The sequence below is a fragment of the Corapipo altera genome, unplaced genomic scaffold, assembly GCF_003945725.1.
Source record: "Corapipo altera isolate COAL_440 unplaced genomic scaffold, ASM394572v1 301, whole genome shotgun sequence".
In the NCBI taxonomy this organism is placed as follows: domain Eukaryota; kingdom Metazoa; phylum Chordata; class Aves; order Passeriformes; family Pipridae; genus Corapipo; species Corapipo altera.
The window spans coordinates 1,358,124-1,378,658 of NW_020884926.1; the positions used below are offsets into that span (position 1 = coordinate 1,358,124).

The window sequence follows — 20,535 nt, forward strand, 5'->3', positions numbered from 1 at the left end:
CCCCAAGGAAAGTGGGAATTAACTCTTGGAGGAGCACAAACACAGGAGGATACCAAAGCATCCTTCCAGTTTCCAGCTGCCTGCTGGAGCTGTTTATGTTGTTAGTTAGGAACCCAGCCATCAGACTGAGGATGGGGTTTGTTTGGGAGCTTTTTTTTTTTATACAGAATAGCCTTGAAGCTTTAAATTTGAGACTTCTAATCCCTGTTGCCTGGTGGCACATTGACATTTCATGATGTTGGCAGTGATCTGGCAAGGCCATGTGATCTCTCGGGCATCAAGATACTGTTCTGTGGCAATACTCAGCTATGGAGGCTGTGAGAAATAATTTTAATAACTTAACTTGCAGTTGCTGGTTCCACAGACCCTCTCCCTACCATGCAGGTTATCTGTCAGAGTGGGGAGAGCTGTTGGTACCTGAGCAGGAGCTTCTGCAGGCTAAATTAGGAACTGCCTGCCCACATACAGCCAGCCCTGCTGAGTGTGGGATGCTGTTCATGAGGAAGAGAGACCAGAGCAGCAAAGCAACTCCATTTGAAATCACTGCTTTACCTCAGTAGTAATATTGAGCTTTACTAGTAGGTTTTTTGGGTGGTTTCTGCAGTGAAGTTGTTTCTGGTTGAGCGCTCCGAATAAAACAACCTTATGTGCCACTTTTGTAGGAGGATGTGTTATGCAAGGCATTTTTAAGATTCAAGTGGTGTAATGGTCATGGAAACTAGTTTGTAGTAGTGTTGGGTGAGATCCATGTCAGCCCAAAATACATGTGTCTGCAGAAGGCTGCCCACAGTGATTATATCCCATCTCTGCTGCTCCTCCTACAAGAGGTGTTCCAGTCCCTCAGTCCTGCTCAGACCTTGTCCCAGGGGCTGAGCCAGACCCCAGGTGTGGTGATGTGGGGGTACCTGTCTGGTGCCTGGCCCCACATGGGGCTGTGCCTGCACTGGTGGTGTGTTCTAAGCAGCTAGAATGCCTTTGCAGCAGTCCAGATATTAGCCTTGGCACCCAGTCAGTGTGTGTGTAAAGCAGTCTTTAAGAAGGTTGGAATTATCATCCAGAATATTTGGGTTTAAAGTCTCTCATTGAATCCATAGGTCAAGAAATAAAACGTGTTTATGCAGCTAATGGCTTTGGAGAGGGGGCACTGAGTGTGTTTAATCTTCTTAGGAAGTTGCTTAATTTTGGAGGGTTGCTCAGGTTTCCTATAGTGTTAAAGTAAAATACTTCTAAATGCCTTCCATACTCTTTCAAGCCACTTTTATTCCCAGTTTTCCTCCCTGCTTTCCCCAAGCTCGTGAAAAAAGTCATAGTCTCTTCTGCAGAAGAGTCTTCATGTGTAGGACCTGTACTCTGGTGTGTGTTGGAGTGGAGATCAATTTTTAGGCTGTGTTGTCACTCAGAGTAACAATTAAAGTGTCTTTAGAGAAGAAAGACTGTTGGGCTGAGAGCAGTCAGTGAGTCCCTGTAGTGGGGAAGCTTTACCCAGCAGTGCTGATGCTTTTGCCTGTTGTTTTTTAGTCCAGGCTGCTGTGGTGCCTCTGTACCTGGGGCAGGAGGCTGTGGTGACACTGGTGACACCAACCACCTCTGGGGCTGCTTTAACCACTTGGGCTCTGGTTTAACTCCAGGTGCTCTGGGGGACCTTTTGTTCTCTCCTGGTTTTGGAACCCCCGTTCCTGGTGCTGAGGAGCCCCAGCTCTGGGCTCAGCAGGGCTGGAAGGGCTGCTCAGGGCAGTGGTGGAGCTCCTTACAAGAACTCTCTTTGCTGAGCCAGTGCTGTGGTGTGTGGAATGAACTGGCCTCTAATTTTCATGTTGCTTTTACCAGGCTGCATTTTAGCTAAAAATGGAAGCTTGTGGCCATGCAGATCTTTTTTTTTTTTTTTTTTTTTCCCCCCCAGAAGTAACTTGTCTATGTTTTTTTCTTAAATGAGCTCCATCTTTGCCATAAAATTGCAAATCTCTCGTTGCCAGGACTGCATTCTGTGGGTATCACAGGGTGCTTTCAGCATCCCCAGCTGAAAACTCAACTCTGTGGAAAAGTTTGCTGTTGTGCTTCCTTCCTCTCCTTGCAGGCTGGCTAAAGTAGCTTTTTTGGGGGGTTTTTTTGTTTGTTTTTTTTTTTTTTTTTTGCAGAAGGCAGATGAAAACTGCAACACCTCTCCTGCATTAATGAGGGTGCAACACAGGACAATAATGGTGTGTGGTTTGACCTTTGCTGTTGTATTCTTAGGTGCCAGCATAAATTTACTTGTTTACATTGCAGGTAATCCTTTCAGAATTTCATTAAGTTCCATTGTCTCTGCAGGGTGGGCAAAGTTTGTTCTCTCAAGACTTCTGAAAGTTGCCCCAATTGCTCTTTTTTTAGCACTTCAGCTGGCCCTGTCCTGTACTCTCAGCGTGAGTTACTGTTTTCTGTTTAAAAACGTGTTGTTCTGGCAGTAACAAACAAACCTGCTTACACTGTGATGGTTTCATAATCACAGCATTAAACTGTTCATCTACAAATGAGCTTGGATGAGGATGATCCATATCCTAAGTAGCTTAACCTCCATTCCAGACACTGAAGTGAATTTTCCAGCTAATAGCGAGCTGTAAAATCCGAAATGTGAGAATTTCAGTTTGAAGGACGTGGAGTTGTTGGCTGGCTTTCTGATTTAAGATTATTTTGCTTCAGTACCTTCCTGCTTTGTGCTTGGAGTAATGTCCCCCTGTCCTGACACAGTGGCTTTGAACAGGAGCACTGGGGTGTGCCCTGACATCCCCCCAGCCCTGTCCTGCTGGGACAGGGGCAGGTCCCCGTGTTTCCATGTGTCAGTGGTTGTCAGTGTTTCAGATCTTGGGGGGGGAGCTGTAATAGTACTTCGTGCTGCCAGAGGACAAAATTGTTCCAAAATCCCTTTTATTGACCTTGCTGCAAAGCCAGTGTGTGTGTTTAACCATTATGTGGGCCCAGACTGCAGGTGTGTGATTTCCTTAATGTGGCAATTTGTACTTTCTCTGCTCTTTTGGAGCGTTGTGCTCTCCCTGGAGCTCCTTAGTGGGAGGTTTATGTAACTCCTGATAAAATAGGTATCTTCATATTTAACTGTGCTCAGAAGGCAAATGCACCTCAGGAACAGGATTGAGCAGAAATAATTTCAGTGCTTTGCAAATGCTGGTTTTTGGGGGGACAGGGCACTTTGTAGGGCAGTGAAAATCACAGTCTTGTATGAGTGACACAATATTTTGTTACAATCCTAAACTCTCTGCTGGCCTGGACTTCTGTATGGCCAGGGGAAGGGAATTAATGGTCTCAGCATGGCAGGAGTTTTCTTGGGAGAAGAGTGTTAAAAGCTTCTCGACATGAGCAAGTCTTCTGGTTGTGTTCCCTTGCTGAAGACAGGCCAGCTGTTTGGGAGCTAACAGAATTAGTCTGGGCTTTGATAGGGTTTTAATTTCTGCTGAATTTCTCAGCAATTGGTGCTCGTTCTTGATAATTGTATTAATTCTGGATTTGGTGTGGTTTTTTTGCAGAATTTACATGTTTGACAGCAGAAGTTGCCTTTCTACTGTAGTGAGAGAAAATGTAAGTACAGAAAGAAGGTAACTTCTTTTTTTTTTTTTTTAGTGCTTGAGAAACATGCTCTTTTTAAAAAGTGGCTAACTTCAGATTTTTGGCTGTTGATCCGTGCAAGCCCAAAAAGTCCCTGTTTTCTCCCTTAGTATGTGTATCCTTATGTCAACAGGAAGGATTTTAAAATGGCCAGGGAACCTGCTAAATAATAGATGTTACTGCCTGCCTTCTGTCAGAGAGGGAACTGGCACAGCAGAGGGAGACCACAGATGAAACTGTTTCATCTCAGTGGGGCAGGGAACTGTAATAAATAAAGTGATGAGAACAGTCATTCTCTCATGAATGAAAAATTACTTCTGCACCATGTTTGACAAAAGAAGGCCACATTTCTTTTGAGCAAAGTGGCTCTTGTCAGAATGTTCTTTTCAGCGTGTCAGTATTATTTCAACAGAACCTAAAAGTTTCGGAGTTTATATTCTGTGTAATTGTAATTATTACTAATGCTCTTGGAACAGTGAAATCTTCATTACCTTCCAGGCCATAACTTCAGTTTCTGTGGAGCTCCTCAGTCTGGGAGGAACGTTGCTAATTGGCCGAGCATTTGCTCAGTGCAATCTGTTTCAATTACTAGATATTTACCTGTTTTTCAAAAAACAGGCAGCAAGCTTTATTTCTCTACCCATATCTCCCTCTGGAGACGTGTGTGCTTCAGGATCTGAAGGCACCCTGAATTTTTTTTTCCTTCTATTTTGGATCATATAAATGCGGGAGAGAACACCTCAAATCTGTTCCACGAGCAATTCTGATCTTACTGTATTTTCTCCCGACTGAAAACGAAACACAAAATCAATATAAACTTCTGCAAACAAAAACCAACCCCTCAGCTTTTCCGAGCCAACGTGACGTGGAACCGCTGGCAGCGAGTTGTGTGTAATTCCTTTGTCATTGTGAAAATGCCCAAGCTGCTGCTGTGCCTGTTGCTAATAGGATTTGTGGTATCTCCTAGATTAGCACAGCTCCATTTAATCAGATGCCCTGCCCTGAGCTGTCTGCTGGCCCTGCCCTCAGCTCAGCACTGGGGCTCTGCTGCTGCAAATGGGGTGGGTTTGGCTTCTCAGCCCCCTTGGGGTGTGATGTGTGCTGGCAGAGGAGAGGTGGAGGGAACAAACATCAGCCAGGCTGTTCACAGGAGAAAGGGGATTTTGCCAGACCTGCTTAGGAAATTACTGTGCTTGGGTAATACACAAAAAATTAGCTTTAAACCCTCGGCGTTACCAGACTTTGCATCAACAATGGCTCGGTGGGATTATGTTACTTTTTGGTAGTAGTGATGTGTACTAAAAATATCTTGTGGCAAGCAAAGTTTGGCCATCAGGGGATAGAAGTTCTAAGCATTTGACTTAATGATAGCTTTGCTTTCAAATCTGTTTTTTCTTCTTTTAATCTGTAGAGATTATTCACAGGAGAGGATGGAAGACTCCCTCCTTTTTTTATTCTTTTTGTATTCTTTTTATATGTGAGAAAATGAAATACAGTGTTCAGTAAGCACAGCCTCATTGCTCTTACCAGGTAGTTTTAGAGAGGAATAATATTTAACCCAGGAATATATGTCTGAATTTATATACTCTTCCCACTTCTCGAGCATCAGGCTACAAATAAGTGTGACAGTATTAATGATACCTTGGGTTCAGTAACTGGACCTAATTGGATAAGCAGCTTGAGCTGGGGAAAGGACATTGGAGTTGCTATAATGAAATGAGGGAATTGGAGTTCTTCCTTAGCCTTGGAATTTTTCTGTCACTGTTTTCTGAGCAGCGAGCTTTACCTTTAAATAAGAATATTACCCCGGGCTCCTAAATATATCTCCATTTGCAGGAAATACGTGGAAGTTCTGTAGATTCCAGAAGGCTTTTTGCAGTTCAGAAAGTTGGTGCAGAGTTGTTTGGACACTCAACTCACTGCCTGGGCTTCCATAACTCTCCCTTTACACAGGAAAATAGCTGGTGTAGGTTAGAGGAGCAAACCCAGAGCTGCTCCTTTGAGGTGAGTGATTTGAATAATCCCACGGAATGTAACAAATCAGGGCCGAGGCAGGAGTTGATTTTCCCATGTGGGAAGCAGAGGAACAAAGTGACTCTTCCCTGGGTAACCTGTGAAGAGGGATTAGAGCCTTGGGGCACTCGGAGCAGGAGGAACAGGGAGCTGCCTCTCCAGTGCCCAGGTTGTTATCCCAGCAAGAGGAGAATTACCTACAAGGTATAGGCTGGTCAACAGGATTAGGGGAATTAGGCTTAGAGCAGAGACACTTAAGCACTTCAGCCTCTGGAAAGGTCTCCAGTGAGCTGGGGAAAGTTGAGTGTGTTATTGCTGAGCAGCTGCCTTCAGGAACACCCCAACACAGTCAAAAAAGAGAGAGGTAAGCATGGGTTTGGCTGCTGCCTGTTTCTTTGGGAAAAAGGGCTGTGGAACTGGAGGAGGGACTTTATTTGTGAGGTTTGTTTGATTGAGAAGCTCAGTAATTTCTTTCAAAACTCAAGGAGTGGAATCATCATCCATAGGTTCTTCTAGAAACCTTCTTTTAAGATGGAGTTAAATGCCTTTAGAATATGCCAAGAAACAAAAATCTGTTACTTAATGATAATTGATTGTGTTTGTTTGCAATGAGCAGAGAAGTAAGAGCAGAGACTATTTAATATATGATCTCTGCCTGTAATAGGAATAAATCTGTGTAAAAACTTCCTATGTACCAGGAGTGAGAAGAGACAAAAGTATTTTGTGTTCCCATACACTTCCCTGACCTTACCTGTTGTCCTTGGTCTTCTAAAGTTATTTTTTTCAATACAGGATACTGGTAAGCTGTGATTTACAGCAGAGCTAAAAAGGACACAGGAGGATGCAGCCCTTTTTTTTTTTTCCCCATAGAACTCATATTTCTACCATAAATTTAATTGTCTAAGGCTGAGTATAAAAGAAGTAGAAGAACAGCCAAGCTAGTTTGCTGTTTGTCCCATAAATTTTGCAGTCTTCTTCAGAGAACTCCCTATATTTTAATGCCCTTGGCTGGGTTAGGATTTTCATTTCCTGAGTGTGAGTGAGTTCAGTCATGTTGGCAGGAATCAGAACTTCCTGTTGATGTTGAAACAACAAAGACTACAAAGGGAATGTGGAAATGTGGTTTAAACAATTCCTATGGATGCTGACAGAAAGGCAGCTCAGAGTTTTTGGAGTTGCTTGGAATGCAGAGGGGCTGACTTGGAACTCTGAAAGTGTATCCAACTCCAGGATAGGAACTTCCATGGATCTGTGGTGTTGCAGATGGGAAAGCCATGGAGGGCTGGGTGTGTTCAGCTCCTGATTGTCACACAGAGAACGTTGAGAGGAGCAGGGGACTGAGGGGCAGGATCCACAGGAGCTGCTGGAAACAGAGCAGTTGTTAAATTCCTTGAACTCAGTGCTGCCTGGGATGATGGAGCTGGTTCTGCACGGAGCTGGGAAGCTTTCTGAGGTGTTGCTGCACCAGGCTGGGGCTGGTCATTAAAAATCAGCTTTCTCTCAAACTCACTGGAGTTCCCAGTCAGGCGTTTTTGGGAGCTCAGCTGCACAGGAGGTGTGCAGGCTGTGCCAAGCAATAAGGCACAAACATGAAATGATCTTGTGTGATTTCTTTTAAACTCTCTTCTGCCTAAATAATCCAGAATGCAACTACAGGGCTCGGTTTCTGAAGTGAACTTTCTTAATGTGGCTTTTTTTCCCAGGATAAGGGTTCATGTCCCAAGGCCTCTCCCTGTTCCATGCAAGGAAGCTTTGTTGCATTTAAATGCAAGAGAATTCTATTACATAGTGCACAAAACCTGCAGAAATAAATTGGCACTATTTTAAGGAGAGTGTGTCTGCTTTGACTGACGTGAGATTATTCCTCCTATTGTATTTTTAAATAAAGCTGCTTGTAAAAATCTTCAGTGAAGCTCCCTGTACCTGCAGCTGGAATTCTGGTGTCCTGGATCTTTATCATGATCCCATCAGTGAATTGCTGTGACCTTGAGCAGAGCACTTAAGTCTTGGATTGTAATTTCTTGCTCTGAAATAGGAATGATACCATCTCTGAATTCTTTGTCTGGGAAGGTCAGTATTTGCTTAGTAGGAAATGGGCTTATATATTAACCTGGAGAATGGCAGAAGTAGAACTGGATATCCAAAAGCTGAAATATCTGAGAAAATGCAGTTTATTCTTAAAAACAGCCTTTGGAGTTTCTTTATGATAAGAGTAGTGCATTCCTGTTCCACCAGGTGTGTGAACTGCATGTGTGCTGAAAGGGTGGAGAGACCCACGGGGTGTTTGTGGGAGGTGTAGCAGGAACAAAACATGTTGAGGAACAAAAGAGCATTCAGAAGAGAAGAAGGATGATAAAACACCCGGGATGGGCTTTGTCTTAGCTGGATTTTGGACTGAGCTGAACAAGCAGTCTCAAAGGGGCTTAGGGATGACCCTGGAACCAGAAGAGAGAAAGAGGAGACCTAATTTCACAGGGGAGTGAAAGGGCCTTGAAGTTGTGTGAGGGGAGGTTTCGGGAGAGAAGCCAAGTAAAATTCCTTTTCTAAAATGTTGTTGGCTTCAGAGAATAGTATAAAACTTGTAAATGATGCTGTGACAAGATCTGGCATTTGTTCCTTGAGATCCTCAGTTTGGAATAACAACTAATATGGAGAGAGATGAGTGTGGTTATGGGGGATGGCAATATTTAGGCAATGCTGAAGTCTTAACTATTTTGAAAATTCTTCTGGCAGTGGTGTTTGTTCCACTGCTCTAATTTGCCTTGACAGTATGTTCTCTGTTACTGTGACAGGATAAAAACTTGGAAGTTATCCTCATCTTTCTCCTTGGGAAGGGCTTTAGGAGGAAAACAAAACCCTCATGCTTGCAAAGATAACTAAGCTGATTAAATCTTAACAGAATAATATGGAAAGCTGCTAGCAAAGCATTTGCTTTATTTAATAGCAAAGGGTCAATTCTGGCTAATAAAATGTTCTAAAAAACACAGTGCCCATGTTTATTTATAAACAGGTGCTCTGTGTAGTATTTGAAATTGGAACCAGTCATCCTGTGCTGCAATAAAAGATAAACTTGATCAGCACGTTTCTCCAGCATCTTCTGTTGCTGTCAAGCTGCACGGATTTTAAAACAAAAAGTTTCAGAGCAGCTGAGTTTGAGATGTGGAATGCCAGGGAAAATGCCAGCGATGTCTTTGTGGAGCAGAGACTTTTCAGGAGAAGTTGAGTGCTCAGGGGGGAAATATCTGTGTGGTTGTTGTGCTGGGAGAGACAATCCAGTGGCTGAGAAACTCTGAGGATGGTTCAGGGGTGTAGTGATGGTTTGTAGAGCCTGGCTGGCTGGGTAACCTGCTGCTGATGGACACCAGGAAAACAGTCTTAGAGGGGAGGAATGTCTGGGAAATGATTTCTGAAACTCCTCCCCTCACCCTAACATTCAAAAAAACCCCTGTTTTTTTTCTCTGACCTCCATTCTGGATGTCTCAGGGACTTCCCAGCAGTTATCAGGTAAAATCCTGAGCAGTGTTTGTGACTGATCTCCTTTTATCCAGGTATCAGAACAACATTTTTCATAACCACCGTGTTACAGACAGGGTTTGTAATGCTTTTTACAGCATTTTGCAAGTGCTGTAAATACTTTTAAGGTGCTTATTCTTTGCTGGGAGGATTCCTTACTCTGATCTAAGACCTACGGGGAAGGTCTGACTTTCCTGTCTGATGTTGGTGTCATCTACTCGTTCCCTCTGGAGAAACTGGAGTTTATACAAAACTGAATCAGAAACACACTAATGCAAAAAGAAGAAAAAGAGGGCCTGGAGGAAGGAAATAAGTCTAAATTATGTTTTGTTCCCTGTGACTGGGAGCTGAGCACATTTGGGATGGTCACACACTGAGGGGATTTCAGAGATGTGTTTTCGCCTGGATTCCAGGTGAAATCAAAATGCTGTTTGAAATGACTTGTCTACTCCTGCAGTATCAAATTATGGCTTCTGCTAATTGTGCTGATTGCCTCCTGTCTTTCAGCTTTCTGGCTGTTCCCGAGGTGGCAGTGGAGCACACCTTTAGCACAGGAAAATGAGTGAGCTGGACCAGTTACGCCAGGAGGCCGAGCAACTGAAAAACCAAATCAGAGTATGTACTGTGTCCTCAGCACAAATGAAAGGGTCTTTTTGTGTCCTCAGGGGGCCAGAGATGGACAGAGATGATGCATTAAATGCGTCCAGAGTGTCAGAGTTTAATGAAGGAAGGGACAAGCACATGTAACTGCTTTAGAAAATTACTTTTTGGTCTTGGATATGGCTTGGAAAATAATAACTACGTAAACAATACACAGAATTGTTTAGATCAAAAGGAGTGTTTGCTGAAGATTTTCTGAGCCAGACCATGACTAATGTTAAGAAACCTGCTGCTTAAAATAAGGTCAGTGATAAGGTTAGTCAGGGCTTTGTCCAGTTAGGTCTTGAAAACCTCCAAGACTGGAGACTGTAGAGCCTGCCTGTCTTTGTGGTCTTGGCTGTCTTTGTGGTGACAATCCTGTCACCTTTCTCCCAAAAGAAGAAGAGGTTTCAAAGTCAAGTGCTCAGTGTGTTGTGACAGCAGGCAGTGCATTATGTTAATGCTGCAGGGTCCTGTCTGGGTGACAGGCAGAAATGCTTTCTGAACCTTACTTTGAAGGGGGGCTCATCAACTCGACAGAGGTGAATAAATGTACAGAATTTCCTCCAATTTCTCTCATTTCCTTCTCTTGCAGGATGCTAGGAAAGCATGTGCAGATGCCACCCTGGCTCAGGTAAGCATTTCAGAGTTTAGCAGCAATTAGGAAAATTTGTCTCCTTTACAAAAGGAAAGTATGGTTTAAGAGGTAAATGCAAGGGAATCCTTTTTTGCCTCCTTTAGCAAGATTTTTATTTTGCCCTTGGATGTTTTCTTCCAGAAATAAGTACGTGTTTGTCCAGTTTCTGAGAGCAGTGGCCTTGAGCAGTGGTTTCTTTGGGTGACTCAGGGCACATTGCTGCTGCTTAATGGAGAATAATGCTCTGCTGTGGATGTGGCAGCAGTGCTGTTGTGTTAACCCTGATAATCTGAACCATGGGGCCTGCTGAGGTTAAATGTCTGCCACATTTATCTGTACAGGGGTATAAAACCCGGATCAAAGGTCTGAAATCCTAGAAGTCTAAGAAGATTCGACCTCAGCAAAGTAATTTCTGGGAGTGTGTAAAAGCAGCAGGGCTGCTCTGTCCGTGTGAGCAAAACCCGCGGCGTAGAACGGCAGAACTTTGGATTGGGCAGTTTTAAAGAACTCAGCTGATATTGAGAATGTGGGACTATGGTCTGCACTGAGCTGCTTGTTCAGGTGTAACTGGGTGTGAGGTGATGCTTGTGGAGCAGGGGACATGCAGTGAGTGCCCTGTTGCTGTTTCAGATCACAGCCAACATCGACCCCGTGGGGAGGATTCAGATGCGCACCAGGAGAACGCTCCGGGGACACCTGGCCAAAATTTATGCAATGCACTGGGGGACTGATTCCAGGTGGGTGCTGGGGGTACAGGTCAGCTCGTGGGGCTTCACTGTTCCTTGGGAAGTTGAGTGCCCAGGACTTGGTACTGGTGGGAATCACCAGTTCTAAGAGAACTCGGGTGGCCAAGAGAATTCAGGAGCACTGAATGCCACAGTTTCCCTCCTGATGTCCATGTTTTTGTAACCCAACTCGAAATTCAAAGCCAAAGTACCACTCCTTGTCTGCTTGCCTGAAAAACATAGTTATGGTACCACATGAGTTCTGAGGAACTGTGGAAATAGAGTAGATTCCATTATCAGTTGTCTTTTTTCCTGATAACTGCTGATGTTCACTTAGACTCGATGGCACTGATATCAACTGCTTTCATCCTCTTTCCTTTACAATGTTCATCACAAAGGTGTTCCTCCTTGCCTGCCCACAGTGATTGTGTTTCCCTCTTGTTTCCTCTCTAGGCTTCTAGTTAGTGCCTCCCAGGATGGCAAACTTATAATTTGGGACAGCTATACTACAAACAAGGTAAGGCCAGCTGATACATGGCTGTGTAATTCATTTGTAAATGCAAAAAAAAGGATTTTTTTAGTCATGATTTTGGCTGTATTGCTTTCCCAGCCCCAAGTCCAGATTTTGAATTCTCCAAAGCAAACAAATTCCCACGTAAAGAGCAGAGCAGTGCCCTCAGTGCAGTGTGTGTGGAACTGTGCACCACAGATGGAGAACAGGGAAAGACTGAATTCCAGAGAAAGTTTGGATGTGTTTTGATGCTGCAGATAAAGTGATGACCAGAGTGCAAGCAGTAATGAGCAGGTTGCACCAGAGGGGTCAGAGATATAGGCATAGCCCTAATAATTTGTTGTCTGCAGTCCAGTGCTGCGAGACCTGCCATCCCCAGTGAGTCATCACTGTGTGTGCAGTCACATGATGCAGTTCAGGGTTACTTTTACTTTTATTTGACAGTGGTTGGTGTTTACTGGTGATGGGCACTGTTACCAGGGCTGGCAACAGTTCTCCTCACCCCTTGGAGTTGGGCTGACAGAGCTGCCCCAGTCTGTGCTGCACAGGACTGTGGGACTGGCTTTATTTCAAATGCATTTTCATGGCATTAAAACCAATTTTGCCAATGCACTGGAGCAAATGATGTGCTACAGAGGAGAGAGAAGCAAACAACTGCAGCAGCAGCTCCTGAGACTGGGATTATTGTTGAACCCCAGCTGTAAAACTAATGAATCCATAACTTCAGTAAAGAGTAATAATATAGTTTGCAAATTATAAATAAACCCTCTCCCTTTGCCTTCATCCTCCTCCTCTGGCCTCAGCCTGCATCTGAATTACTGTACCAACTAAAAAAAGGTAAAATAATCACTGTATACCATGATTTCTGTATTAGTATCTTCACTTCTTATATCTGTGTTCATTAATCCATGCAATATTTTTGGCAGTTCCAGCACACACTGGAGGTAACACAGTGTTGTCATAAGTATGATCATTCCCTAATGATAAAATAAAATGGCTCAAGGTGAATATTCCCACCAGTTCCTTGATAGAAGAATTCCAAAAATGAGCTAGTTGTGGTTTTAGTACAGAGGTTGGGGTTTTTTTTAGCTGCTGATTGTTGCAGGTTCACTGATCACTGTCTGTTCCTCTGCTGCTACAGAAATCTCTACTTAAGGAATTCAGGAAGATTGTTAATATTGCAGGAAGTACCACCATATTTTTAAGGGCTATCAGCCCTTTCTTAAAGCAAGTTTGAGGGGTGAACACAATGAGTTAACAAGACAGAACAGGTTTAGCTTCCATAATTATCTAAAAAAAGTTCTTTGAGCACAGAATGACAAGGAAACATGGAGTAGTTATTTAACTATGAAGCTTGATTGCCTGCAGTGGGTTTCCAAAGCAGGATTTAAATGGCAGTGGAAGCAGCGATTTCCTTGCTTGTTCATTCACAGCAGCTCAGCCTGGAATTGGCACTTCTGCTGACTGTGCCTGGAAGTCAATATTTTCCTGAACCTATAATAAACCAATAGTAATCAGAGCGCTGAAACGAAATAATTTTACTTTTTACCAAAATCGCTGATCAAACTGGATTCAGGAAAGGCAAATCTGAGGTTTGATTACGTCATCACTCGGTCTGACGAGCGATAGCTGCAAGTTTATCCTCAAAATAGTTCTGATGCTCCAACAGCTGCTTCCTTCTTGCCCTTCTGCCAAAAAGAGAGAAGGGTGTGTTGAGGGACAGGTGAGAACCTTGCTGCTGGGCCGTGGGTTGTGGCTGAAGTCCGTGGGTGTGTGTTCCAGGTGCACGCCATCCCCCTGCGCTCCTCCTGGGTCATGACTTGTGCATATGCTCCCTCTGGGAATTACGTGGCTTGTGGTGGGCTGGACAACATCTGCTCCATCTATAACTTGAAAACTCGTGAAGGGAATGTACGTGTGAGCCGGGAGCTCGCCGGGCACACAGGTGAGTGCTGCTCAGGGGGCTCCAGCTTACCTGGGGAAAAAGAAAAAAAAAAAAAGAAATTCTCTCTCAAATCCAGTTTACCAGTTCAAAAGACACGCTTCCTTCCTCAGGCAGGACCTCAGCTGCTAACTGCCTGGGTTTTAAATGTTTTTAAACCGTTTTCCTGCTGCAGAATTGAACAAACCCCACAGCTGGAAGCTGATGCTTGCAGGTTTTCCTGTTTTGCTGTAGTTGGGATTTTCAGGAGTTGTTTGTGCTGTGTGAAGTGGAGGTGGCTGGCGCTGATTTTTGTCATTGATGGCTGGGCAGGTGGGACTGGAGAACTAAGATGCTTCAGAGCATTCAGATGAAGTTCTTTGATACCACTGTTGGGAAACATCCAACATCCATGCTCTGGCCTTTGTGCTGACCAGGAATGTAGTTTAATTTCCCCCAGTAGTTGCATGGCACAGTTGAGGTTTATCAGCATTTGTTGCTCCTGGTGCAGTGACACCCTTGCAGACCCAGTGTCTTAGTTTCATGTGTGCAGTGCAGGCTCAGCTGCCCCTCTCCCCATCTTGGCCAGTGGATTCCACCCCTCTGTCCCCCCTCCCCTGGCTGGGCTGGGTGTGATCTGTGAAGAACCAAACCACGTTTTGTCCAGAACTTTGGAGGTTCCAACACAAACATTGCCTGTTGCATTCTGGGCTTCAGGAGAGGAGGGAGCAGCACATAACCCAGCCAGTTTGCAACAGGGAGAGTAATCCCTGGCCTTCTCTGTGCCCCTTTTATTCTGTTCCCAGGCTACTTGTCCTGCTGTCGTTTCCTGGATGATAATCAAATCGTCACCAGCTCTGGCGACACCACTTGGTGAGTGTGACATTTGGATGTGATTTCACTGGAGTTAAAGTGCTGTTGCAATTTTTTTCTTTCTTAATACAACCATTTGGCTTTCAGGACTAACTGTATTAAACTAACGACTTTCCTCATGCTCTTTTTGTATTCGGTATTTGTTACTTCAAAAGTCGTATTTGGATTTCTCTAATGCAGAATTTGGTTTCTTGTTGTTCAGAAGAGCTCCTAGAAAATATTCTGCAGTGACAGTAGCTGGGGTTTCTGAGGAGAATGTAGGTGTATGTCTTCATAAATACTGGCTTCTGAACTATAAAAGGCCTCCATCTTTTTTCATAGGTGTCTTTATTATATCTAATTCTTAAAAGCATTGCAGTTCTCCCAGGAAGCAGCTCTTAAAGCCAAGGTTGTCTAATAAATACCTCTCCTACACAGTGTCAGTCTCTTTGAATGCCTAATGTGTTATTAGTTCACTGATTCTGAGTATGGAATATATATGGGGTTAAAATATGTTTCTAAATATGTGTTGGTGTTTAAAATAAAAAAACAAAACCACAACCAACCAAACAAAAAAAAAGTGAACCAAAAAGGCTTTGTTAAAATTACACTCTTTGAAAGTGAAAGCAGCTGCTTCAGGAGTTATCACTGTAATTCTAGAGTTGCCTGGATAACAGTTTGTCCTTGACATCACTTGAATTCAGCCCAGCTTCAAAGCACAGTATCAGAGTGGAGTCAGCTCTTGTTTGCCTGGTGCAAACCTGCCACTGATGGGTCTGGTTTACTGAGAAATCACAGAAATTAAAAAACCTGACTCTTCTTAAGGGTTTGGGCCTCCTGTAAGGGAGGTGGTTGTGTTGTTTCATCCCTTTATGCTCTTTAATTATCACTGTAGTGGTGATTTTGCTGACTTGCAACTTTAAGATCAGACACAATTCACAGAATTACACATCCTCAGTGGGTCTATAAAAATGAGAAATGCTGACTCAGCTCTTGCTGTAGCCTTACCACTGCTGGTTTATATGAAGCTGTGGTAATACTGGACAAGTCATTGCATGGCACAAGAATTCTGTGTATGAACAGTGGTGAGTGTCAGTCATTAGTTTTTTGCACTGTTTTTTAATTTAAACCCCCCAACATTATGGAATTAAATGTGGCTTTAAGATCTTCTATGCACAGTTATCCTGGAACAGCCAAATAGTTCAACAAAAAAGCATTTATTTCTGCAGTCAGTATCAATCCTGTTGATACTTTAGGGAGTTCTGCTTCAGCACTGATGTAGATGAACAGGTTCAGAGAAGGAACTCTCTCACCTTCTGAGGGAGCACAGACGTGTTGACCTTTGCCTTTTGAACCCTTCTTTCCAGCGCTCTCTGGGACATAGAAACTGGTCAGCAGACAACCACGTTTACTGGGCACACTGGAGACGTGATGAGCTTGTCCCTCGCTCCCGACGCCCGGTGTTTCGTTTCTGGTGCCTGCGACGCCTCTGCCAAACTGTGGGACGTGAGAGAAGGAATGTGCCGGCAAACCTTCACCGGCCACGAGTCGGACATCAACGCCATCTGTGTGCGTACCACTGACCCCCTGGGGGGCATTTCAGCTCCTGAGCCTGTGCTCTGTGGGGTGGTGTTCCCAGGTTTTCCTGAACAATAGTTCTGGAGCTGAGGTGGTGAGTGGAAACTGGCTGCTCTTCCACGCTCCTCGTTTCCTGGCCTGGCTCAGGAATAGTGTGGCCAGCAGTGATTCTTCCTCTGGACTCAGCACTGGTGAGGCCACCCCTGGAGTGCTGTGTCCAGTTCTGGGCCCTCAGCTCAGGAAGGACATTGAGGGGCTGGAGCAGGTCCAGAGGAGAGCAGCGAAGCTGGGGAAGGGACTGGAGCACAAGTGCTGTGAGGAGAGGCTGAGGGAGCTGGGGCTGTTCAGCCTGGAGAAGAGGAGGCTCAGGGGAGACCTCCTCACTCTCTGCAACTCCCTGACAGGAGGGGGGAGCCAGGGGGGGGTTGGTCTCTTTTCCCAGGCAACGATCAGCAAGACAAGAGGGCTCGGTCTTCAGCTGTGCCAGGGGAGGTTTAGGTTGGATCTTAGGAAGAATTTCTCTCCAGAGAGGGTGCTCAGCCATTGGAATGGGCTGCCCAGGGAAGTGGTGGATTCTCCATCCCTGGAGGTTTTTAAGATAAGACCGGATGTGGCATCAGTGCCATGGGCTGGGAACCACAGCGGGGTTGGATCAAGGTTTGGACTTGATGATCTCGGAGGTCCCTTCCAACCCAGCTGATTCTATGATTCCTCACTGGTTTTGCCCATGTCCCACCAGTGAAGAGTCATGTCCTCTCATGTGCTGCTTCCTTTTCCCACTCGTGTGTGTACAAAGCCGTGTGCTGGGTGAGACAGAGGAACCAAACCTGCAATCCCGTGTGTTCTTTCCCTCCCCACTGCAGTTCTTCCCCAACGGCAACGCGTTTGCCACGGGCTCGGACGACGCCACGTGCCGGCTCTTCGACCTGCGGGCCGACCAGGAGCTGATGGTCTATTCACACGACAACATCATCTGTGGCATCACCTCTGTAGCATTTTCCAAGAGCGGCCGTCTGCTCTTAGCTGGGTATGACGACTTCAACTGCAACGTGTGGGACACGCTGAAAGCTGATAGAGCAGGTGAGGCTCTGGGGTTGAATGGGGTGATGTCTTACTGGAACAGGCTGTGCAGGGAGCTGGGGGAGTCACTGAGGGCATCCAAGGGGATGATCAATCAAAGACTTGATGATCTCAGAGGTCTTTTCCAACCCTGATGATTCTGTGATGCTGAATGTGTGAACTGAGTCCTGTGCAGAGACCTCTCAGAACTCACAGTCTCACCTTCAGAACTCTGATAACCTGTTTTAGGGTAACCAGTGACATTAACAAATACAACACTGCTCAAGGATGGTGTCTCACCTTCAGAACTCTGATAACCTGTTTTAAGGTGACCAGTGATGTTAACAAATGCACTGGAATATGCTCAAGGATGGTGTCTCACCTTCAGAACTCTCTGATAACCTGTTTTAGGCTGTTAACAAACACTGCTCAAGGATGGATGCTTGGGAACAGGAAAACTGCCATTAAAAACAAGGGGTTGGGGTGGAGGGATTTTTTTTTTTTTTTTTTAAGACTTTATGGCTTTGTTTGCGTGTTAACTATTCAAAGCAATTCAACATTAATGTTGCTGTTTTTATACACAGGAATTTTTTTCCTGGTGTTTGTAGCAGTAGTTGTAGAGACAACCAGCAGAACAACAGAGACTGCTGAGTTTATCTTTTGAGGAAATGAATGTGAAATTTATGGTCCAGAGAATAAGATAATTCAGCTTCAGTTCTTTAAAATGAAAACTTTTATTAGAAAAAAGGAAGAAAGATACAAATCAGGCTGCAAATGTTTCATTATTTTCATCAGAGAACATGGGATGAGAACAAATATAATGTGTATTTAAATGTTCTGAGGCTTCAGCTGGCCAGGCAGATTTGGCACTTGTATCATGCCTGATTGTCCATTAAACACCTTTGTGGTTCTGTTTTGTGTACAAGTTTATAAGACTTCGTGGTGCTGTTTTTATTTTACCAAATTGCTGCACTTACTGTTGGTGGTAGAACAGGGAAAGTCCTGTGAACAGTCAAATTCATGTAAAATTAATTTCAAGTCTGTCAAGAAAATCTTGGCTCAGTGCTGTGGGCTGGGAAGAGCTTGAACCTAATTAGGTTTTCTTTTTACCTCCTTGAAACTGTTAAATTGAAGGGGAGAGAGGAAAATGTTGCCTCCCTTAATTTTTCTGTTCAATGTCTCAATTCTTTTTTTGATGGTGCTATAATTGAATTGTAGCACATCTCCATATTGACAAATAGATTGGATGTAGGAGTCTGTCTTGTAACTGCTTGCAAAGGTAGCAAGATTAAATTGGATGAAAAATGCTTTAAGTTCATAACATAATCCAGTTTAACTTTTGGTTTTACACGTGTAAAAACTCTGCAAAATGTAACTGATCTTTATCCTTATGGAGAGGAAATGGCAAGAGCTGTGCAGTGTGACTTTGTCAGAATCTTCAGGGCTGTGATTTCCCAACTCACCAGAGACCAGGGAAGGTCAGAAAGAGGGGAATATCCAGGGAAGATTTTGGAGTAATGCCTTTAGTGAATGACCCCCTTGTGAGCACACCCAGTTTTACCTGGGTTTGTGCTCCTAAACCCAACCATTCCAGCCGTGTTTGTTCAGGATTTTTGACTGTATGGGTTGGCTGATCCAAACGTGCCCCGGTGTGACTCCAGCTGAAGCAGGGAGTCAGCCAGGAATGCATTCCCAAATAATGTTCCACATTCCCAAATAATGTTCCCCAGGTGTCCTCGCCGGTCATGATAACCGTGTCAGCTGCTTAGGTGTGACTGATGATGGCATGGCAGTGGCAACAGGATCATGGGACAGCTTCCTCAAGATCTGGAACTGAAGTAGGTGGGTATCCAATTAATTCCTGAGGGCTTGGCCTCCTTGGGGGTCCAGAGAGCTTTGTGCCAGCCCCAGCCAGTGCTGTGTCACTGGGGCTGCAGCTCAGCATTCAGATTAGGAAAGGCACTGAGGAAAAAAAAAAAACAAACCAGTTGGGTTTTTTAGAAGACTATTGCTTTAATGTATGCAATGACATTTCTCTGCTGGCCTGTTCTTGCCATCCTTTATTCTCCTGTGCTGTGTCTTGGGCCCGGGTTGGTAAATGAGTGGCGTTGTGGAATGGGGAGATAATGGCTGGGTGCGTCAGTGGGAGCCAGAGCAGAGCTGGAAACTTGATTGCAGTTTATCCAAGAGCAGCTCCTAATAAATAAATATTTGTGTGTGTGTGTGTGTGGCAGAACTCGAGGACTCCACGACTGGAAGAAGTTCCCAACAAAATTAAACATGATAGCATATCCAATCCAACCATACTAACTCGGACCCCCATCCTCCCCAACTCAAAGGGCAAGATCTTCTCCGTCTCCTGTTGCTGAAATGAAGAGCACAATTACCTTTCCAAGAAGAATTTCTGTGTTGTAAGCAAAATGAAATTGTGCATTCCTTTTGGGACCACTTTTTTTTTTTTCTTTTTTTTTTTTTTTTCTTTTTTTGTCTTGAGAATTTAAAAATGAAACACTATCATAAAAGCATGACCAGAAAATAAACTTGAGCATAATTGTGAAAACAGTTTAGCTTTCACTGTAGTTTCCAAGTTGAAGTTAAGGACTTTTATCTCACACACTTGCAAATTTTAAAAGTCATGTTTGTAGCAGGATTTTTTTCAAGTTTCCTTTTTAAATACATTTCTTTATGTATTTAATTGAGCAAAACAAGGGAGTCCTAGCCCAGAGCATCTGGGGGTTGTTAACGCTGTAAATTTAGTCCCTAATTTTTTTTTTTATTTTATTTTCTAGTATCACAGATAATTGTTGCACAAAACTTGGCATATATAGGATAATGTTAAGCAGTAAGGTAACCAAGCACATGCTGTAAAAGGTAATGAATGCTTGTTTAAAGAATCTTTTCACCTTTTATGGATAACAAATGCAATCCTTGGTCCCTCCTGCCCCCCCCTTTTTTCACCACACTGATTTTTTTAATCTGTTTTGGTTTTGTCCACTTGAAAGGGCAGTTTATATATCCTAACACTATCCTATAAGTCTCAACAACCAGGAATCTCTGTTTTCAAAAGAGACCTATCCTACACTTGGGTATTGAGTCAATTCTTTGTGTATGAAATGATGTACAAATCAATGTTTTGAAAATAATGATCTTGAACTTTCTAAGTTAAACAGAAAAAAAAAAAACCTTTTTTGATTGTTTGCCATATTGGGTGGGTTTACTCTTAGAATCGCATGCTGTAGAAATGCTAAAAAGTGCATATTGGACTAAAGTCCTTAGATGTTTTTTCTTTGAAGAAATAACCTGTTTAAAAACTGTAACCATTGTCGCTGTATTCATTTCTTGTTGCTACTCTGTGCATAAATCTCTGAAGAACTCCAGTACAAAGCTATGCACGTTTTGGAGTAGCGTGATAAAGTCACTTTTTATTTTCTTTTTCTTTTTTTTTTCCTTTTTTCTTTCTTTTTTTTTTTTTTTTTTTTTTTTTTTTTTTTTT

At 43.7% G+C, this 20,535-nt stretch overlaps 1 protein-coding gene across 5 annotated transcripts in view; it reads left to right on the forward strand.

Moving 5' to 3' along the window:
* The window catches only part of GNB1 (G protein subunit beta 1), a 35,484-nt gene extending 15,013 nt beyond the window's left edge, over positions 1-20,471 (forward strand). For 4 of the 5 annotated variants that reach the window (XM_027658087.1, XM_027658085.1, XM_027658086.1 and 1 more), the window contains exons 2-12: positions 3,516-3,567; positions 9,628-9,735; positions 10,355-10,393; positions 11,027-11,133; positions 11,575-11,638; positions 13,415-13,577; positions 14,360-14,426; positions 15,773-15,974; positions 16,847-17,063; positions 18,773-18,884; positions 19,277-20,471. In XM_027658087.1, the coding sequence (XP_027513888.1) occupies positions 9,679-9,735; positions 10,355-10,393; positions 11,027-11,133; positions 11,575-11,638; positions 13,415-13,577; positions 14,360-14,426; positions 15,773-15,974; positions 16,847-17,063; positions 18,773-18,879 (1,023 nt within the window). In that variant the 5' untranslated portion in view covers positions 3,516-3,567; positions 9,628-9,678 and the 3' untranslated portion in view covers positions 18,880-18,884; positions 19,277-20,471. The remainder of the gene's footprint in view (positions 1-3,515; positions 3,568-9,627; positions 9,736-10,354; positions 10,394-11,026; positions 11,134-11,574; positions 11,639-13,414; positions 13,578-14,359; positions 14,427-15,772; positions 15,975-16,846; positions 17,064-18,772; positions 18,885-19,276) is intronic. The other variant, XM_027658089.1, reaches the window with a different exon arrangement.
* The last annotated feature ends 64 nt before the right edge of the window (positions 20,472-20,535 follow it).